The sequence below is a fragment of the Beta vulgaris genome, chromosome 9 (genome assembly GCF_026745355.1).
Source record: "Beta vulgaris subsp. vulgaris cultivar EL10 chromosome 9, EL10.2, whole genome shotgun sequence".
NCBI lineage: Eukaryota > Viridiplantae > Streptophyta > Magnoliopsida > Caryophyllales > Amaranthaceae > Beta > Beta vulgaris.
The window spans coordinates 26,720,987-26,742,362 of record NC_079210.1 but is presented as its reverse complement, the minus strand read 5'-3'; the positions used below and the strand labels follow the sequence as shown (position 1 = coordinate 26,742,362).

The window sequence follows — 21,376 nt, the reverse complement described above, 5'->3', positions numbered from 1 at the left end:
CTTAAAAATAATTATATATTAACTTACATCATTCAAATATGGGCATTCAAACTCTTCAGAGCCTTCAAAAAGTAGCATAAGGACAAGTATGTACACACCACAATCCAAATGATATGCACCTTTTTTCCAGCTTCCCTTCACTTCTGTCATTCTCCATAAACCCATATTATCACCTTGGGATTGTGGGATTTCATTACATTGGAAAAGACTTGAAACTCCATCAGCAATGATTGAACTGGGAGTCTCCATCATTTTCTTATATTTCTCATCATCATCCCAAATCTTATTATCAATATAGAAAACAGTCCTTTTCTTTGTGTCTAGCACAAACAGGACAAAATGATTACCTCCTTTCACCAAAACAGGGAAAAAACCTACAAAATTAAAACAAGTATAAACTACACTATATCATATACAAACATACACTATATCTTTTTAATATACACTATATCATATCAATATACACTATATTATTTGAACATACACTATATCATTTAAACATACACTATATCATATCAATATACACTATATCATTTAAACATACACTATATCATATCAATATACACTATATCATTTTAACATACACTATATCATATCAATGACACTATATGATTTTAACATACACTATATCATATCAACATACATATATCATTTTAACATAAACTATATCATAACAATATACACTATATCATTGTAACATACACTATATCATAATTTCAAAAACAGAATTTATCTCACCAATTCAACGGTAGCATCCAATTTTAAAATGTTATTCAATCTTCAATTTGAAACTTCCAGCATGTGATCAAATCATCAATGCGTTTAGCATCATTTTCATCTTCAAACACATTGAATAATGCAGCCTGCAACATAAGAACTCATATTATGATGAATAATGCATGCAAAGATAAAGAAATAAACAACATAAAAATATATTACAATAAAGTTCTTACACTCTGAGAAGAATAAAGTAAAACTTTTTTCGAGGACAAGGGTTCATTAATATTCAACATTCTTGACCAATTATCTAAAACTGATTCAAACATCTCAGTCTCAGTACCAATCGTCCAAATCTCACTCCGAGGTATAGAGAAGAAGAGCTTCATCCAGCTTAAAGATCTCTTCACTGCAACAAGCAACACAAATTGTAAGAATATTTTCAATAAAAACAATACATTAAACAAATTTCAGTCAATAATTTACCTCCCATCTAAAGTGTTGATTTTCAGAACAATAATCAACAGCCTCCCTTAAAAATATTGGAAGATCTTGCATCACATGTTCAAAATCTTTCATCATCTTAGAAAGATGAGTGAATGGACCCCCAACTGCATATTCATCCAGCCTTAGAGTTGACTTGGTTGGACCCCTAGACAAAACATTCTGGAAAGCAGTCCATGTATTTTCCTCAATAATTATATTTTCAGCTGCCTCATTAAAAAGCTATTCACAACATTGTTGATCACATCATTAGTTCTCTGAGTCACCTGAGTGACTACAAAGCTAGGGAATGCAGTATAGAAGGATTAGACACTTCTTCCCAACCAGTTGGCAAATCCTTCACAATTCTGCAATTGATACCATCTCATCAAAGTACTTCTGATAAATTGAACTTGACAAAATTTTGTCAAATCATCTTGGGAAGGATTTTAGAAGGAGGATCGCCAACCACATGAGAGGCCTTCCAACTCTTCAACGAATCTATATGGCAATGAGAGACAGCATCCAAATCCCTCTTCCACAGCAACCACATAGCATGAAGCTCCTGTTAAAATCATAGCCAAAAACACTATATCAAAACGCACATTATTGTAACATACACTATATCATTTTAATATACACTATATCATTTTAATATACACTATATCATTTTAACATACACTATATCACTTTAACATACACTATATCATTTTAACATACACTATATCATTTCAATATACACTATATCATTTCTATATACACTATATCATATCAATATACACTATATCATATCAATATACACTATATCACTTAAACATACACTATATCATTGTAACATACACTATATCATTATAACATACACTATGTCACTTAAAGATACACTATATCAATGTAAAATACACTATATCACTGTAACATACACTATATCATATCAATATACACTATATCATTTTAACATACACTATATCACTTTAACATACACTATATCACTGTAACATACACTATATCACTGTAACATACACTATATAATTGTAGCATACACTATATCATTTGAACATACACTATATCATTGTAACATACACTATATCATTGTAACATACACTATGCCATTTTAACATACAATATATCTTTTTAACATACACTATATCATTTTAACACACACTATATCATTTTAACATATACTATATCATATCAATATACACATATCATTTTAACATACACTATATATATTAACATACACTATATCATACCAATATAACATATCACATATAACCAGGCTATATCAGTCAAAACTCTACTATATCAGAAAATTGAACTTACATCTCTAGCTTGAGCAGTTATTTATTCATCAGTCTGACTTCCTGGCGGAAGCTCAAACTGAATATAAATCTTGCCCTTCACCTTCCTCTTGGGCGCAGCCTTGTTTGTTGCATCACCACCACTACTTCCACCACTTCCTGTATCATCACTCAATACAGGACGTGGTACATACTGAACTTCAATTTTTCCTTTGAACCGGCTTCATCCGGTTGAAATCAATTTGTCCATCTTCAGTGAAGTAAAACTTGGCACTGATTGGATAAGTTTCATCGAGCAAACCACTCCAAACTTATCACAGAGTACTTCACGACGAACTCTCTTTGAAATTGACTCATTATCCCAAAGAGCCAACAGAGGGAGTTGAGTTGGAGGCACCCATCACCAATTTGTAGGTGATGGAAGTAAATCAACTGCAACAATATTATACAACCACTATAATGCGCCCGGCTAGCTTTAGACCACATCGAGTTCTTGAACAGAACATTTGCATACATCAATCTACCCAAAATATATTTACACCAATTGTAATGAGGAATTTTCTGAACCTCGTGTACAGCTAGAACAAGTCGCAAATCAAGCGTGTTATTTAAAAAAGAGGAAAAGGCAAATAAAACATAAAGCTTTTTAAACACCTCCCCACCACCCACTAACTTCTTTAGCTCAGAATATACAACACTCACCAATCTGACCTTTCTCCCGATCAACTTTAAAATACTCCCTCCAACTTGCTTTTAAATCAAAATGCGGATTATCCGCATTAGGTCACCTAGAGACATCCAGCACATCATGTCCTTCAACCATAGGGAACTGAAAGACATCATAAACATCATATTGGTTCACTTTGAACTCTTTCCCATAACCCACCTTAAACATCCCCGAACCACCATCGAACCTATCCACCAACCATGCACTCAAAGCATTGTTAGTCCTCGTAATCTTCAAATGCAACAAAGAACCAAAACCTATTTCAGTAACAGCTTTTTTCTGCTCGAAGATAAAAGCTTCATTCAACTCACAAAGCCTTTTACCACAGCAATTAGTTCTGAAGGGTTTACTGTATTTTCTTGAGCAACACCAGATAATTTCTTCTTCTTCAGAGATAGCAAGGTTTGATTCAGACTTGAATCTCTTACCCTCTTCATGACTTTTGGTACTTCTTTTATTACTACCATTTGACTAACTTTAGTTCCTTCACTAACACCAAGATCACTTTTTCTATCCTGCTGTCCAATGTGCTCTGCAATAAATATTGTAACATACACTATATCATTATAACATACACTATATCATTTTAACATATACTATATCATTATAACATACACTATATCACTTAAACATACACTATATCATTATAACATACACTATATCACTTTAACATACACTATATCACTGAAACATACACTATATCACTGAAACATAAACTATATCACTATAACATACACTATATCATATCAATATACACTATATCATAGAGAGATACACTATATCATATCAATATGCACTATATCACTTAAACATACACTATATCATTGTAACATACACTATATCACTTAAACATACACTATATCACTATAACATACACTATATCACTGAAACATACACTATATCACTATAACATACATTATATCACTGAAACATACACTATATCACTATATCATACACTATATCATTGTAACATACACTATATCAGAGATAACATACACTATGTCATTGTAACATACACTATATCACTATAACATACACTATATCATATCAATATACACTATATATATCAATATACACTATATCACTAAACATACACTAATCATTGTAACATACACTATATTATAACACACTATATCATTATAACTACACTATATCACTTAAACATACACTATATCACTGAAACATACACTATATCACTGAAACATACACTATATCACTATAACATACACTATATCATTGTAACATACACTATATCATTATAACATACACTATATCATTTAACATACACTATATCATTTTGACATACACTATATCATATCAATATACACTATATCATATCAATATACACTTAAACATACACTATGTCACTGAAACATACACTATATCACTGAAACATACACTATATCACTATAACATACACTATATCGTTGTAACATACACTATATCATTATAACATACACTATATCACTTAAACATACACTATATCATTGTAGCATACACTACATCACTTTAACATACACTATATCATTTTGACATTCACTATATCACTTTAACATACACTATATCATATCAAAAACACATAATCTGATGTCAATATACACTGTCAAAGAACTATCACAACAACACTATCATTTCAAAATACACTATACGATGAGAAAATACACTATATCATGAAAATACACTATAATGTCATACTACTATATCATATCATCACAGGTATCACACAACTACAAAATATTAATTTAAAAATAAACCTAAAAAAAAGCAGAACTCCAAAATCGAACAAAAATCAACAGAAATTTATCATCCAAACAATAAAAATCGCACAAAAAATCAATGATGAGTAATTGAACTACAAAACATCAAAACTACAAAAATTATAAGAAATTATAGTAAAAACTAAAATCAACAACATAATTACCATCAGTGTGAGAAGTTCCAGTAACCTCCGGAACTTTTGCACCATCACCAAGACCAAGCGATGAACGCAAACCTCTACGTTTTGCAGCATTTCGGTTACCAATCGTCTTCTTTCCCATCGCTAAATTCAAATTTTACCAGAACTCAAACTGAAAAAATTATGGCAGAGAGAGATTACACAAAACTGAACTTTAAGAGAGAGAAAATGAAGAACTTAGGGCAGAAGTTAGTGGGAGGAGGTTATGACGAGAGAAAAGATGAAACAAGACAGTATCTGAACAAATCTGAGGAGAGAGAAAATATTAGAAGAGATCAAAACCGAACGCGCCAAAAACTGAAAAGGCAATAAACTCACGTGATATGGATCGGGTGCACACTAAGTTAGTGTGCACCGGGTTCATATTATAGGAATAGAAACGAATATTAATCATATTCACGAAAATAATCCAACACTACTAAATACTAATCCTTAAATTTCAATACTCCAACAACTATTTCATCAAATATAATCACAAGAAATCTAAAAGAAAAGGTTCACATGATAAATAATTATAGGAAAAATTATAATAACACAATAATCAACATGCTAAAACATATTTTAATTATTAGAAAATAATAGTATTACTTCTAATAATATGAACAATACATCAACTAATCCAACAACATAAATTCAAAAAATATTCATTTCGCTAAGTATTTTCATCAAATTTCTAACGTTAGCTAAATAACATACAATAGTAAACAAATTTCCTAATAATTAAACCTTTTTCAAAAATTATAACGATTTTGTAAAGTTCTAAGACAACTATTAGTTACCTGGAAGATTAGGTGAAGTGCAGAAGAAACTACTAGGTGTTTTCTCCTTGTGAATGATGCTTGTCCTCCAAATCGTTTCCTAATGCACCACAAAATTCAATCAGTAGGAGAATCAGAGTAATAGAATTAACAAAGATCAAGTGTATAACAAGTTTATGGATTAGGTAAGACAAGAAGTGTCTCACAATTTGGTTCGAAAATGGCGTACAAGTGTATGGCAAAGGTGCTGAATTTTCTTATATAAAAATCAGAGTTTTTAAGAGAAAACAAAGGGTTTTAGAAGAGATTAATGACGGGTTTAAGTGAGGGGTTACAATGATCTTAAAGGGTTGCTTATTGAGCAAGAAACACTTCAACCTCTTTCCACTAATGCTAATTTTCACTCTAGACCCCCATTTGCATCGCACATGGGTCCGACGCTACAGGTTTCTACGTAAATTTGGTAGATATGATCTATGTCGGATAAGGACACAACACATATATTAGTCTATTTGCGTCGGATGGCGTGCTGAGTCTGATGCACATGACCCATGCTCCCAAGCACAAGCAGCGCGCAGCTCCACATGCAAGGCAGTCATCTATGTCGGATGCTCAACAATATTATACGTAGATGATGTGCCCTTTGTATCGCACGTTGATACACATAGCCTCACCAGCACACAAGCATGCATGCGACGCGATAAGTAGCATTTGCATCACTTATTGCCTAATATTCAACACAAATAATGCGCTTTGTTTTTTTTCTACCATTTTTTTTTTTTTTGCATATTAAACGTCAAACATCAAAACTAAACGAACATATATTAATTATTATGAGTAGAAATTTAGGCAGAGTCTCCTTTCTATTTTGGATAACCCAAGAAATCATTGGAAAATTTTTCATAAATAACCAAAACTTGTTCCGGTACATATCAATCAAGCAACCAATATTGAAATCAAGCCACAAAGAAGGTAATCAACAAAATAATTGTTAAACCTACAAATACATATACTAACTAGCTAGTTTCTTCGACGACCCGTACAAAGTGTACTGCACAAAGATCTTTGCATTCGATGATCTCCTCTAAGAAGCATGGCTTGATACTTGGTGGAAAATCCTAGAAATATATTAAATTAGTTAATATACTTAATGTTTCTATGTAAGTATCAAACTTTATTACAAATAACAAAACTACAACATATATATACATCAGGTAAATTATCTAAAGTATAGTAGTAGTAGGCTATGTCAAGCATGTATTTCATCACGAAGTAGCAACATTCGATTCTTTTCGATTGTTGAGTACACTACACCAAATTTAAGATATATATTTGAATCGAAAATAAAATCCTCAATATAATTAGAAAATGTGTATCAAATACAAAACCATGAGAGTTTTACCAGCATAGTTATCCAAGAAAATTTAGTTCCAGTATTGGATCCTTGAAGGCGCTTGAAACTTTTATATGCATTAAGTATAGAGATTTTGTAACCATTAGTAACCATACACTAATGGTTTATTTAAATATCATAAAGCGCATGTAAACTAATTAATATGTCTAATAATTATGAACTCACATATTTACCAGTAACTTGATAACTAATGATCTTTCTTATGTAGAGAAATGACAAGAAGAATTCAACGTTCCCTAAAGGCATAAAACAACATGTGATTTCCATATAACCACATGTTGATAACGCATGTGCCCTTTGCCAGTTGATGCCCAACAGTGTGGGTAAAATGGTGCCATGAGTACCTCCCACATTGTTGGTCGAGCGGATAAGTCCTCTGCTGAGATAGCCATTCTTGATAACGCATCTACTCGTTATTTTATGTACAAAGGATGAGAGTGATGATGAAACTTGACATATTTGATACCTCGTCCTTTATCTTTTTGAGGTAATAGTCATGTTGTCTTCCTTAGCCTCGAACTCCCCCGTCACTTGTCCCATAATGAGCAGCTGGGAGCCTGATTACACTCTGATAATTTTTGTGCCCCGACCATCTTACATGGTTGAATACTGAGTAGCAAGGGCTCGTACTTGGCTCCATTATTCGATGCGGTAAATTCGAATTTCATAGCATATTTTGTTCTACCCTTGTCAGGCCGATGACCAGTAGTCCAGCGCCGAACCCAACCTTTAATGATGATCAATCAACAAATAACTCCAAAGAAACTTCCTCTTTTTACTCAAGTCTCGAGGTATATTCAGCTATTAAGTTTGTTAGGGCTTGTGCTTTGATGGCTCGACGGGGCTCGAATTCAATTTCGTAGTCAGATAGCTAGTTGGCCCAATCTATAACTCGACTCGGTTGATTTTTTTTCCTACTATAACCTTCAGAGGGGTTGACTTGTTAGAAATTTGATTGGATGGGCGTGGAAATAAGGTTTGAGCTTCCGTTGTTTGCCATTACTATGCGAAGATCATCTTTCCGGCACGAGGATATTTGGCCTCTACACCTCGAAAGGCGTGGCTCACAAAATATACTGGGTGTTGATTCTTTTCTCACTCAGCAAGGAGGAAAACACTAAGAGCATTCTCTAAAACGACTAGGTAGCCGAAGAATGTCTCCCCCTCAAGGGAGAAACGATCATTATGAGGTTGGCCAGATGCTCTTTTAGTCGATGGAAGGCGTCCTCTACCCTGTCATCCTGGCTAAAAGTCGATTGCTTTAATTTTTTGAAGAATTGTATACTCTTATCTGCATACCTCGACGGTGTCATACAACCGGTTAGGCATTGCACTTCTTTAATGGTTCGAGGGATTTTCATTTAAATGATATCCCGAATCTTGTCTAGGTTGGCTTCGATTCCCCTCTGTCCACAAGCAAGCCGAGGCATTTACCTCCACGAACCCCAAAGACGCATTTCTTTGTGTCAAGCTTCATGTTATAAGCACATTTGTGGATAGGTTCTCTCGTAGGTCTGAAGCGTGATCATGCTCCTTCTTACTTTTAACTATCATGTCATCGACATAAAATTGACGTTCCTTCCAATTTATTGCTCGAAAATCTTATTTTCAAAGCGTTGATAGGTGGCTTCAGCATTTTTCAAGCCAAATGGCATAACTTTGTAACAGTACACTCCTGAGCTTGTGGTGAAGGCGGTGTGGACTTGGTCCTCCTCGACCATGGGAATCTGATGGTACCCGACATTATTGTTCATGAAGTTAAAGAGTGTGTGCCCAACCGTCGAATCTACCAATCTGTCGATCTTGAGTAGAAGGAAGTCATCCATCGAACTTGCCTTGTTTAAGTCTGTGAAGTCGACACACATATTGCATACCAACACTACATTGGCTAGCCATTCAGTGTATTGGCATTCCTTCATGAACCCTGCTTCGAGCAACTTTTTCACTCCTTTTGTCGCGACTTTTCTTCTTTAGACCCCCTAATGCCGGACTGGGTGATTGCCCTTTCTGATATAGAGCTGGTGGACTATGGTGGGGGTCGATGCCCGACATTTCGTCGATAGTATAGGCAAAGACATCTCGATGATTTGAGATCTGATATCATCGGATACCTGCTTCCCAATGCGTACTGTTTTGGCTTTTTCTTCATTGATGCATACTTATTCATCTGGTTCGGGTTGCTTCCTTTTCTTTGACACTTCCTCTGTCTTATTTTTCAGGTTGTGCACATAACATTCTCAAGTAGACCTTTGGTCTCCGTATAGTTGCGCGACCATCACATCGTCTGCCTCCAATTGAAGGAGTAGGTTGTAAGTAGATATTGCTGCATTTACTTGGTTAAGCGTTGGTCGTCCGACAATCACCCTTTAAGGGAGATCGACGTCAACGATTAGGAAATCAATGAGGGTACGTCTAGCCTTCCCTTATTCCTCATCCGAACCTGCAGTTTTACAGACCCCAGCGGGTGCTGTCCACCGAATTCGACGAGCGACTGACTGATGGGTGTTAGGTCGTTGGCTTGGTATTTCAGCTTTTTGCACAATCCATGGTCATGATATCGGCGGAACTTCCACAATCAATCAGGACTCGCCCGACACGCGGATTGAAAAACTTGAGCTCGACAACTAACAGGTCTTCGTGAGGAGTTTGGATAGGTCGATGGTTGTAATGGATTGTCATTATAGGGCATGTTGTTGTTTCCATCATATTCAATGACTCGTGTTTCAGGGTGTAGTCGTTTCTTCCGAGAGCGACTGGTTAGGCCACTCGAAATGTACCCTCTAGTGATGACGTTAATGAATCCTTTTTATTTCGTTGCTCCTTGACTTTTATCCCTGCGAGGTTCTTTTTTCTTCTCCATTAGATTAAATACCGATTAAAGTTTCCTTCATCGCCCAATTTTTCCAGGCTCTTTTGAGGTCTAGAAAATCGTGGGTGGTGTGACTGCAATCGTGGTGGTATTCACACTAGAGGTAAACATCTCTTCTATTGATGTTAAATCAAGGGTTATACCCATTGCCATCCGTATGGGACCTCTTATCTCCTTCCCTTCGGGGGACATCCCTTGATGTGTCTGCTCGAGTGGGATGGTCATTATTCCTCTTGTTCGGCTCTTCATGAGTTTTACATATGTTTGATGCTTGAATAGAATTTTGAGCAAGACCCATAGCCTTGTAGAAGGTAGACACATCACCTTCATCCAACTTTAGTTTGAATTTGCTCGAGGCATAAAGTGCTCACATTAGGGTGTTGAAAGCCACACTGTCTTTAAGGTCCACAACCTTCAAGGATTCTTCATAAACCCTATTGATGTAGTAAGACAAATCTTCGTTCCTTTGTTGTCTTATAGACATCAGACGATGGATGCTTGTTTTCCAATGCCTCTTTCCTACTATGAAGTTCTTCTTAGATGCTGCTTCGAGGGACGCAAAGTCCAAAATATTTCTCGTGGGAAGTTCAATGAACCAAATGAGGGCAAGTCCCTTCAGTGTTGTAGGGAAAAACTTGCACCATGCGGCTTCACTTTCGGTACACTCATTTGTGCTTTTAAAGTCGTGAGATGAAAGATAGGATTAGTGTTCCCTCCGTAGTGCTCGATTTGCGGAACCTTCACTCTCTGGAGATTTGGGGTTCACATGATTTTCTCACTGAAGGGAGTACCAAAGTCGACCGTTGGAGCGCTGTCTAGACCCCAATGTGCTTGATTCCTCCTCCAATGCCTCCTGCTATCATACTCGTGTTCACGAGCATCATCCCGTCTCTGGGTAGGGTGTGGTATTAGCCCTCCTTCTTTTCTCGAACAGGCCCTTCGCTCGTTTAACAACTTCGAGTATCATGGGTGTCATTACTCATGGCTCGATCGTTTATGATGTGTCGAGCGTCTCCTCTACCTCAGGGAGTTCGAGCGGAGTTCAGCTGTGCTCAAGTTTCTTCTTGGGAGACTTGGGCCTTGATTTGAGGTGCTCGAGTATCAACTTGGGGACTCAGACCACCTTGCCCTATTGCGGGATTGCCATTTGCGCCTCCTAGGGGGATTAGAGGCCGGTTCGAGGTCCCTTCTCCTCCATTCTATACGAGGGCTTGAATACTAAGCTCGAGGGTGTATTGAACTGCTCTGCTAGCTGTTGGAGGTCTTGTTGTGCGAAAGGGTTGGAGTTTGGTTGTTTGTATCGAGGGGCCTCTATCCGAGGAAGGACAACCCATTCTTGAGGCCCTCGTTCATTAACAGCACTTACCGCCTCTCAAGGCACAATTTCCTCAAGAATGTGATCGTTTCTCTCTAACAATATCGGGGGCCCTTGTAATACTCCACATTTTTCATAAGTTATTAATTATAATTTTTAAAAGGGTTCTATTTATTAAAGAGGTTTATTATTAATTATAAATGTTTTAAATAAGCTTTTATGATATATTATGGGGTTTTCAAATAAATTCTAGCTCAAATTATATAGTGGGCCTAAGTTCACAAATTATAATCCATGTAGTTAGTTTAGTAGTTGAAGGTATTTCTTAAAAGAAAATCTAAAAAGAACTACAAAAAAAAAAGAGAAAAAAAATATTTAAAGAAATTTCAAAAAAAAAAAAAAGAAAAAAAAAAAAAAAGATTTCCGCCTCATCATATCTCACGGCATTGTTTGATAATGTTTGGTTACTTTTTGTTTTTTTCTTCTTATCTTTTAGTTATTTTATCTTAGAAAATTATGTATTATAGGATAATTTATATCTTTTCCTAATCTTAGTTGGATAAGCGTAAATATTAGTTATAGCTTAGCTAGATTAGTTTATACTTTTCCCTATACTTATCTTTTAGTTTCCTAGTCCTATTCCTATTCTACTCATCCAACTAGCTAGTATAAATAGGGGTCTCCACCTATCATATTTTTCACACCAAATTTGAGAAATAAATCTCTTTTCTCGAGTTTAAACTCTCTCTCTTTTAGCCTACCTTTCTCTTCTCCCTTAGTAATTATTAATTTTCAAGGTCCGTGTATTTGTAGATCTTTAATATATAATTGTTTTGCAAGTGTAGTACCATATTTTTAGGAAAATATTTTGGATTGAAATACATGTTTTTATGAGTTTTATTATGAACTGCATTTGTTTTATATGAACATTTTTGAATGTTTACAAATTTATTTATGAACATTGAATTATGTCTTTCGTTTAATATATTTATAAAGTTTGATCTTTGAATTTATATTCAAATATTTTAGAACGAGTTTGATCTTTTGATTCATGTTTAAATATTTAAAAGGGAGTGTTTTTCAACTATTATTATTTTTCAAATGTTAACCCTTGAGCAAGTTATTTTATTTATGCCTTTATATGGCTAAGTTTTGAGAATTATTATTCTTTTTAAAGGAGAATTATTTCAGAACGATTGTTATTAGATATATGATCTTTTATGATCACAATTATAAAGAGGCAACGACTTGTTTTTTATTAACAAAAACGGTAACTATTATTATTTACCCAGGAAACGTCTTATTATTTATTAGCAAGAACGGTAGCCATTATATTATTTACCCATGTACTTTTCGTATAAGTCATGTGGACAAGGTAGTAACCCCTCGTAATAGACTCAGTTTGGAATACTAAACTTGGGGGATGTGCACACTTTAGGCAAGGTACCTAGGCTATTAAAGTTATATACTTTATGTTATACAAGTATTTTCAAGTATCCATAAAGGTTTTTAAAAAAAATTAAATATTTAAAAAGTTTACTTAAATAGAGTGTTTAATATTTTGCATATACATGTGCTCAGTATTTTTTACTGCACGCTTTTGTTTTGTTTTATGGCTTTGTCCCTGTGATGACCCTATTTTGGCGAGCAAAATTTACAGGTTGTTATGATGCATACTTCATATGGGGGAGCTAGTGAGGAATCATAATTAGTCAAGGAGTTGTTATTTTATTTTCTTTATTTCTATTGTTATATATTTGTGCAATAAAGTTATTTCAATAAAGAGAAGTTAGTTCAGTTATTTCGCTGCATTAGTTTAAGTTCAGTTAGTAGTTAGTATTAAAGCCTTTAACGTTATCACGTGGCGGTAATACTCTCAGGTTTCTCAAGGAGTTTTATATTAAAATGAGTTTTCCAAAAAAGAGAAATTTGGGGGTGTTACAAAGTGGTATCAGTTTTCTAGGCTCTTTTTGAAAATAAAAAAAAAAAACAGTCAATGATAGTATGGGTAGATTTAGGAAGGGCATATAAGATATAGTTTCGCATTGTATTTGCATATTTTTGACATTTTATATTATGTGAAAAAAATATACTTCTTTCTTTTTAGCAAATACTTATATTTTCAAGTATAGATATTTTCTAATTTATATTTTGAAGAACGGAATAAGTATGTGGATTTATTTTTCTGAGGAAAGTTTTCGCTAAGGAAAGACTTGGTACTTAAGTTGGTAGTTTGTGCCGCACCTCTCTTTCCTGGGAACTCACTCGACTAATTATTCATACACTAAGCCTAGTACTCAAATAAATAACTCTTTTGGTCATAGAAATATATATGTATTTTTCAAGAATATCAAACTTTTTTTATAGGAATTTCAAATATATTTTTTATTCATTTCGAATTATAGTTCAAATGATATTTTTATTTTGACTATTATTTTAACATGCAATCCATATTTATCTTATAAATCTATATATATTTATTCGAATTATAAAGCTGGAACTTTTTTATAAAGTATTGAATTTTTTTTTAAGAATTATTTAGTGTTCATTGTTTTATTTGTAATATGATTATTTTGAATATATTCTAAGGAAGTTTGACTTATTGTCAAGTTAATATGAAAAATCTTCGTATTTTTCATAAGCAAAAGAAAGATTTTACTGTTTATTATAAGAATTGAGTTATTGTTTTGTCTTTCATGACATGTTATTAAGAAGCTACTTGTAAGTTGTAATATTAATTACTATCTCTTATGATATTTTTTTTGACATGTATATATTCTATGAGATGAACTTGGTTATTTAATGTCTTAAATGACATGTATGCATGTGATCTAATTCATGCAAAGTGATTTATATACATAATGTAAAGCATTAATATGTTTATTTTGTTGATTTATAAGTGTTGGGAGAACCTATGAGTTCAAAGTAAGCCTAATTGACTATTTCTAAATTCATTAAGGGTGAAAATTATTCTATTACGTTTATTCCTTTGAAGGAAAGAAGTTTAGTAGTTATTTTTTTTTAGTAGGAGTGAAGAAGGCAATACATTATGTTATGTGCTAAGAATTGTGAAATTAGTCATTTGAAGTTTTATGTGGTTGGATGATCTTTATTGTTTAGTGACATGAGTAAGGAAGAGAAATTTCATAATTTGTGAAAACAAGTAGGAGGTCAATGGTTTATACCAACTTGGAGGAATTATTAAGATTTAGATAAGTTATATCTTTTGTTTATGGATATGGTCAACACCATCTTAGCAATGATTTAGAGATAATCTTTGAAAGGTGCCAAAATAAGGAATATAATGAGGACCTTATAGGTATATGAGATACCATATATGAAGCGGGATTTAGCTAAGGAATTTTCCTCTATGTTGAATCGCAAATATTTTAAAAGGTGTTATCGTTGTTATAGTTAAGCATAAAAAGTACGAAGTAAAACCATATTTGAAACTTTAGCAAGTTCATTTAGATCATTTTTGTTTTAACAGGTGAAGTAAGATACTAGAAATTCTAAATGTATTCTAAGTTGCTTTTGGGATTATTGAGTGTCAAGAGGAGTATTATTTTTTGGAGTAGTCTTAAACTATTGCTGAAGTGATAGAGTATTCACAATAATTGTTGTGTTTTATAAGATGTTTGTTACCACGAGTTATAAGGATTGGGTATATCACTTATTGAAATAAATAAGCGACTCTAAGAGTAGAAGAAATACATTATTTTGGGAGAAATCTGGAGCTTAATAAAAGAGAAAAAGGGAAGAAAGTAGTCAATCAAGGTAATTGATTTTGGAAAGAATAGTCGTATTTTTATATTATGGATTTAAGCATTGAGTTTATATTATGTGAAGGAATTAATTTTATTGAAGTGATGATTGTATGAGTTTTCAGGAAAAGATTATTTAGTTACAATCTCAAGTCCTAGTTGACGACTATCTATTTTTGAGATAATATTAATTATGGTACTTTAAGGAAAATTTGAAGATGAAGTTCGAGGAGTTTTAGTTTTGAGGACCTAAGTAAGGAAGTCTATTTTTTTCTTCAAGTATATGTTATTGTGTTAGTATATACTCCCTCCGTTTCATATTAATCTACACACTTTGACATTTTACACTATTCACAAATTGCACTTTGACCCTCGTTTGTGATTTATACGTGAATAAAAACATAGTCATGTGGGATCTTGTTAGATTCGTATTAGTATGTATTTTATTAATATGTACTTTTTATAATTTTTACAAATGCAAAACTAAAGATATATGTCCTCAAAGTTTTATATTGGCATGCGTGAAAAGTGTAAGTGTGTAGATTAAAATGAAAAGGAGGGAGTATATACTAACAAGTTTTGCTTGTGAATAATATTAAAATAATTTGATTTTAATTTGTAATAAAGTAGGATAAAGGGTAATCCTTTTTATGATATTCATTGTGAGATCGACCTTCATGAGTTATATGAAGCTGATTAAATTTTGAGGAGAAAACAAACATATTTTACAAACAAAAGGAAAAAGCTCTTTGAATATTGTATTTTCGAGTAAAGCTTATGAAAGGTTTTATAAAGTTCTTTTGTTCTCATTATATTATAGCATTTTGATAATATATTAGTATTTTCTCAAATAGTTTTCCTACAAAACTTGTCTTTATTATCAGTATGTAATTCTTTATTATTTCAAGAATTTGGAAAATTTTCCTACTCAAATTGTATAAATTTTTTAGTTTGTCATAAACTACCTTTTGTACTTATTCAAATACTTTCTTTATTATGTTGATGTATTATTGAAAATAATTATTTCTATTATTAATATCTTGGAATAGAGATTTTTTTTTTAGAAAAAAAATCTTAAAAGTTATTTTTGAAAGTGTTATCTCCCTAGTGATTTTATTATTACATTTCCAGCAACGATTTCGTATATTGTTTGTATTCCAAAGTTGGTAAATAAATTTAAGTCAAGTTTTAAGCCTTAGTGAGTTAAGGGGGTGTAACTCATTTTAAGGGGTTAGAATACGATAGAGTTTCGCGTTTTTAACTTAAAACCCTATTTTTGACCTAATTTTTACTTATTTTATGAGTTATTATGTGAGCTAACTTATTTTTATAGAGAGTTTGTGGTATATGTGAATTACATGCTTTACTTCTTATAGGGGGATAGTCTGTAATACTATAATTTTTAAAAGGGTTCTATTTATTAATTATAATTTTTAAAAGGGTTCTATTTATTACATGTTTCATAAGTTATTAATTATAATTTTTAAAAGGGTTCTATTTATTAAAGAGGTTTATTATTAATTATAAAGGTTTTAAATAGGCTTTTATGATATATTATGGGATTTTCAAATAAATTATAGCCCAAATTATATAGTGGGCCTTAGTTCACAAATTAAAATCCATGTATTTAGTTTAGTAGTTGAAAGTATTTCTTAAAAGAAAATCTAAAAAGAATTACAAAAAAAAAAGAGAAAAAAAAAATTTAAAGAAATTTTCGAAAAAAAAAAGAAAAAAAACAACAAGATTTCCGCCTCATCATATCTCACGGCATTGTTTGATGAAGTTTGGTTACTTTTTGTTTTTTTTTTCTTATCTTTTAGTTATTTTATCTTAGATAATTATGTATTATAGGATAATTTATATCTTTTCCTAATCTTAGTTGGATAAGCGTAAATATTAGTTATAGCTTAGCTAGATTAGTTTATCCTTTTCCCTATACTTATCTTTTAGTTTCCTAGTCCTATTCCTATTATACTTATCCAACTAGCTAGTATAAATAGGGGTCTCCACCCATCATAATTTTCACACCAAATTTGAGAAATAAATCTCTTTTCTCGAGTTTAAACTCTCTCTCTTTTAGCCTCCCTTTCTCTTCTCCCTTAGTAGTTATTAATTTTCAAGGTGCGTGTATTTGTAGATCTTTAATATATAATTGTTTTGCAAGTGTAGTACCATGTTTTTAGAACGAGTTTGATCTTTTGATTCATGTTTAAATATTTAAATGGGAGTGTTTTTTGAACTATTATTATTTTTCAAATATTAACCCTTGAGCAAGTTATTTTATTTATGCCTTTATATGGCTAAGTTTTAAGAATTATTATTCTTTTTAAAGGAGGATTATTTCAGAACGATTGTTATTAGATATATGATCTTTTATGATCACAATTACAAAGAGGCAACGACTTGTTTCTTATTAATAAGAACGGTAACTATTATTACCCAGGAAACGTCTTATTATTTATTAGCAAGAACGGTAGCCATTATATTATTTACCCATGTACTTTTCGTATAAGTCATGTGGACAAGGTAGTAACCCCTCGTAATAGACTCAGTAAGGAATACTAAACTCAGGGGGTGTGCACACTTTAGGCAATGTACTTAGGCAAGGAAAATGAGTTTTTATTAAAGTTATATACTTTATATTATACAAGTACTTTCAAGTATCCATAAAGGTTTTTTTAAAAAATTAAATATTTCAAAAGTTTAATTAAATAAAGTGTTTAATATTTCGCATATACATGTACTCAGTATTTTTTAAACACGTTTTTGTTTTGTTTTATGGCTTTGTCCCTGTGATGACCCTATTTTGGCGAGCAGAATTTACATGTTGATATGATGCATACTTCATATGGGGGAGCTAGTGAGGAATCATAATTAGTCAAGGAGTTGTTATTTTATTTTCTTTATTTCTATTGTTATATATTTGTACAATAAAGTTATTTTAATAAAGAGAAGTTAGTTCAGTTATTCCGCTGCATTAGTTTAAGTTCAGTTAGTAGTTAGTATTAAATCCTTTAACTGTTATCACGTGGCGGTAATAATCTCATGTTTTTCAAGGAGTTTTATATTAAAATGAGTTTTCCAAAAGAGAGAAATTTGGGGGTATTACACCCCTCGAGGGTCTCCCGTCGTTTCGTCGGCCACTTCAGGGGAGGCGGCCCACCTCAATGAGGTGAGTTGGTCTGAGTTCGCCTCGTTCGGCGAATTCTCCGAGCATGGCCATGAATTTTTTGATGTTTGATTGTCACAGACGACGCCAACCTACTTTGGGTAAAAACTTAAAAGGTGGGAGGATCTGGTCAAAAGTGTATGTTGTAAGATTCGAGAGGAGTCCAAGTGTCCTCGTGAGACCTACGAAACAAGGATAAGACTACCACGGGGGTGATTTCGGAATCCCTACTCCGATACTCAAGTTAGTATTGAAACTTCAAGTCTAGATAAAGAAGTTAAATAGAGAAGTGGTGGTTGTGCTATTAATTACCTTAATAAATTGAGATTTTTGCATTCGACCCAACTGGTTCGGCCTTACTGATGGACCAGCCTCCTAAATACCTTGGGGTGATATGGTAATTTACCTTAGGCTCTAGGCTCAGAGATATATTGGGCCTAAACAATATAATATCTGACTTAACCTATTCGGCCCATGTAGTTTTTTCAATATTATTAATTTTGTTATTCTTGGTCTATTATCCTCAATGGCCTAAAACATTTTTTTTTATGTTTATCAAGCAGGGAAGACACATAATTTTGTGCCTTTAAAACAAAAGAAAAAAGGCATTTTTTAAAGGTGAGAATAACCAAATTGATATCACATCTACATGTCATGTTTTATGTAGTTTTGAAATTGCATCATCATTGTCTTCGTCATCTTCATACTCATGATCGTCATGCAAAACAACTAAATTTGTTATGTATGTGTCATGTCATGGTGTTTTTATCATAAAAGAAATACAATTTTGAAGTCAGCAACTTTTAGATGTAAGCTAGGCAACATCCAAATATCATAATCACTTTTGGTCCGACCCTATCTCCCCCTTTGTCCCTTCAATTGTTCAAACTTCATACAATGTGACATCACATTTTCCTAGATAATACTAACAAGTGGAAATGAATACTGGGTCTCGGTAAGTATTTTTGGAACAATTGTTTCGGGTCAATCTTGTTCTAAGGCCTTAAAAAATTGGCTTGATTTGAGGTTATCATTTTAGCTGAACTTTACAATTAATTTATTTAATATCTCTATTACATTGTAATCGGATTTTCTTTAGACTGTTTCAATTAAACTAAAAGGGGATATAAAAAAGGTACTTCATTCAAACTGAACCCTTTTTGAAAAAGAAAATGCCAACATAGTCCACACAAATTGATTACCTACTCTCTCTGTTTTATTACTTGTTATATTGTTCTTTTCATTAGTTTTTTTTGGAGATGTCCCTTTTAATATTTTTTGGTGTATTTTTTTTTATCCCATTGGCATTAAATGAGGCAGGAGAGTCTTACTTTTTGAAGGAAAAAGTAGTAAAATAATCTTTAATTGCTAGGAAAAGTATAAAACATAATAAAAAATTATTACTTTTTGGTAGACCAAGTCTCCTACTAATGAAAGTTGAAACAATATAACAAGTAAAAGAAAACAACCATTTACAAAAAATTTAGAAAGTAAAAAAAAAAAAAAAAAGCAAAGGGAATATAAGGCTAGTAATAAAATAACGGAACTCAATTTGTTTACAATACAGATGACAAAATCTAGTCTAATTAAGAAGAGGTGAGTACCTAAATACTACAAGTGAAAGAACAAGGCCAGCAACTTAGATAAAATAACTGGTGACTGAATTGCCAGTTGCCACGGCTTTCCTAGCAACATCATAATCTGTGTGACCTGCTAAGAAAACCCAATCAGGGAAATTATGTATGCAAACTGTAGAAATTGGTTTCATATTTTCCCAAAATAAGATATGTCATAATTATTTCAGACGTAAATCAATGGGCCGCCGATAAAAAAGAAAACACAAAACCCAGAAAAAAATACAAAAGAGTGATGAAATAACACATCAGCGATCCCATAATGACGTAATGTAGCGCGTAATACAGAAAATATGCTTAACTGCCGTTGACACAAAACTCTTTACTTCTCCCTTGTTTGTTATATTCCATTGTTCCAATTATTTTACCCATCTTATTATATATATCATATATGTATGTAGAGTCTCCCATCCAAAGTAGAAACTAGAAGCTACAAAACCAAGAATACATCCCTTTTTTCTCTCTCAAAATATCTTTCTGAAGAAGGCATAGCAACAATGTACCAAGCACTTCCCTACAAGACATGGCACGCAACAAATTTATTCCCTGCATCACCACCCTTGAACAACCTTTTTACAAGCTCATCGAATCGAACTGTGGCAAAGAGAAGAGATAATACCAACATGAAAAATTTAGTTGATGAGAATGCAGTGATAATATTTGGAAGACGTGGTTGTTGCATGAGCCATGTAGTCAGGCGTTTGCTCCTTGGCCTTGGAGTCAACCCTACTGTATATGATGTTGATGAGCAAGACGAGCAATCGGTCTTCGATGAACTCAATAAAATGAGCCCCACAGGTAACGGCGTCAACAACTGTCCGGTGACTTTTCCGACGGTGTTTATTGGTGGCCGGTGGTTTGGGGATTTGGATAGGATTATAGCTACACATATTACCGGCGAGCTGACTCCAATTCTTAAAGATGCAGGTGCCTTGTGGCTCTGAATAAGAATCCCTTTTTTTTTGTCTTTTTTTCATTTTCGGTGTTCTCAACATAAATTTTTAGGGTCTATCTTCTACTTCTCTTCTAATTAGAGTTTATTATAGAAATCTATCTCGGAAATCTCAATTAGGGACAATCCAAAGAGATTACAAAAGTAAACCTTTGATAAATACTGATGTAATCTTATAATTCTGGTCTCACAGCAAGATATGTTGCATGAAGATGGACATAAATTCCGCCTATCAAACGGGTTCATTAGGTTAAATAGTTTTGGGTTCATTTCAATTTTTAAGTCAAATAGACGCAACAAAAAAAAGGGGAAATTTCAA

The 21,376-nt window shown here is 32.9% G+C and overlaps 1 protein-coding gene across 1 annotated transcript; it reads left to right on the top strand.

Annotated features, from left to right (window-relative positions):
• The first annotated feature begins 20,460 nt into the window (after positions 1-20,460).
• Positions 20,461-21,249, top strand: LOC104903474 (glutaredoxin-C9). Its single transcript, XM_010691512.3, has one exon. The coding sequence runs from the start codon at positions 20,603-20,605 to the stop codon at positions 21,047-21,049; it is 447 nt and encodes a 148-aa protein (XP_010689814.2). The 5' UTR covers positions 20,461-20,602; the 3' UTR covers positions 21,050-21,249.
• Positions 21,250-21,376: the final 127 nt, after the last annotated feature.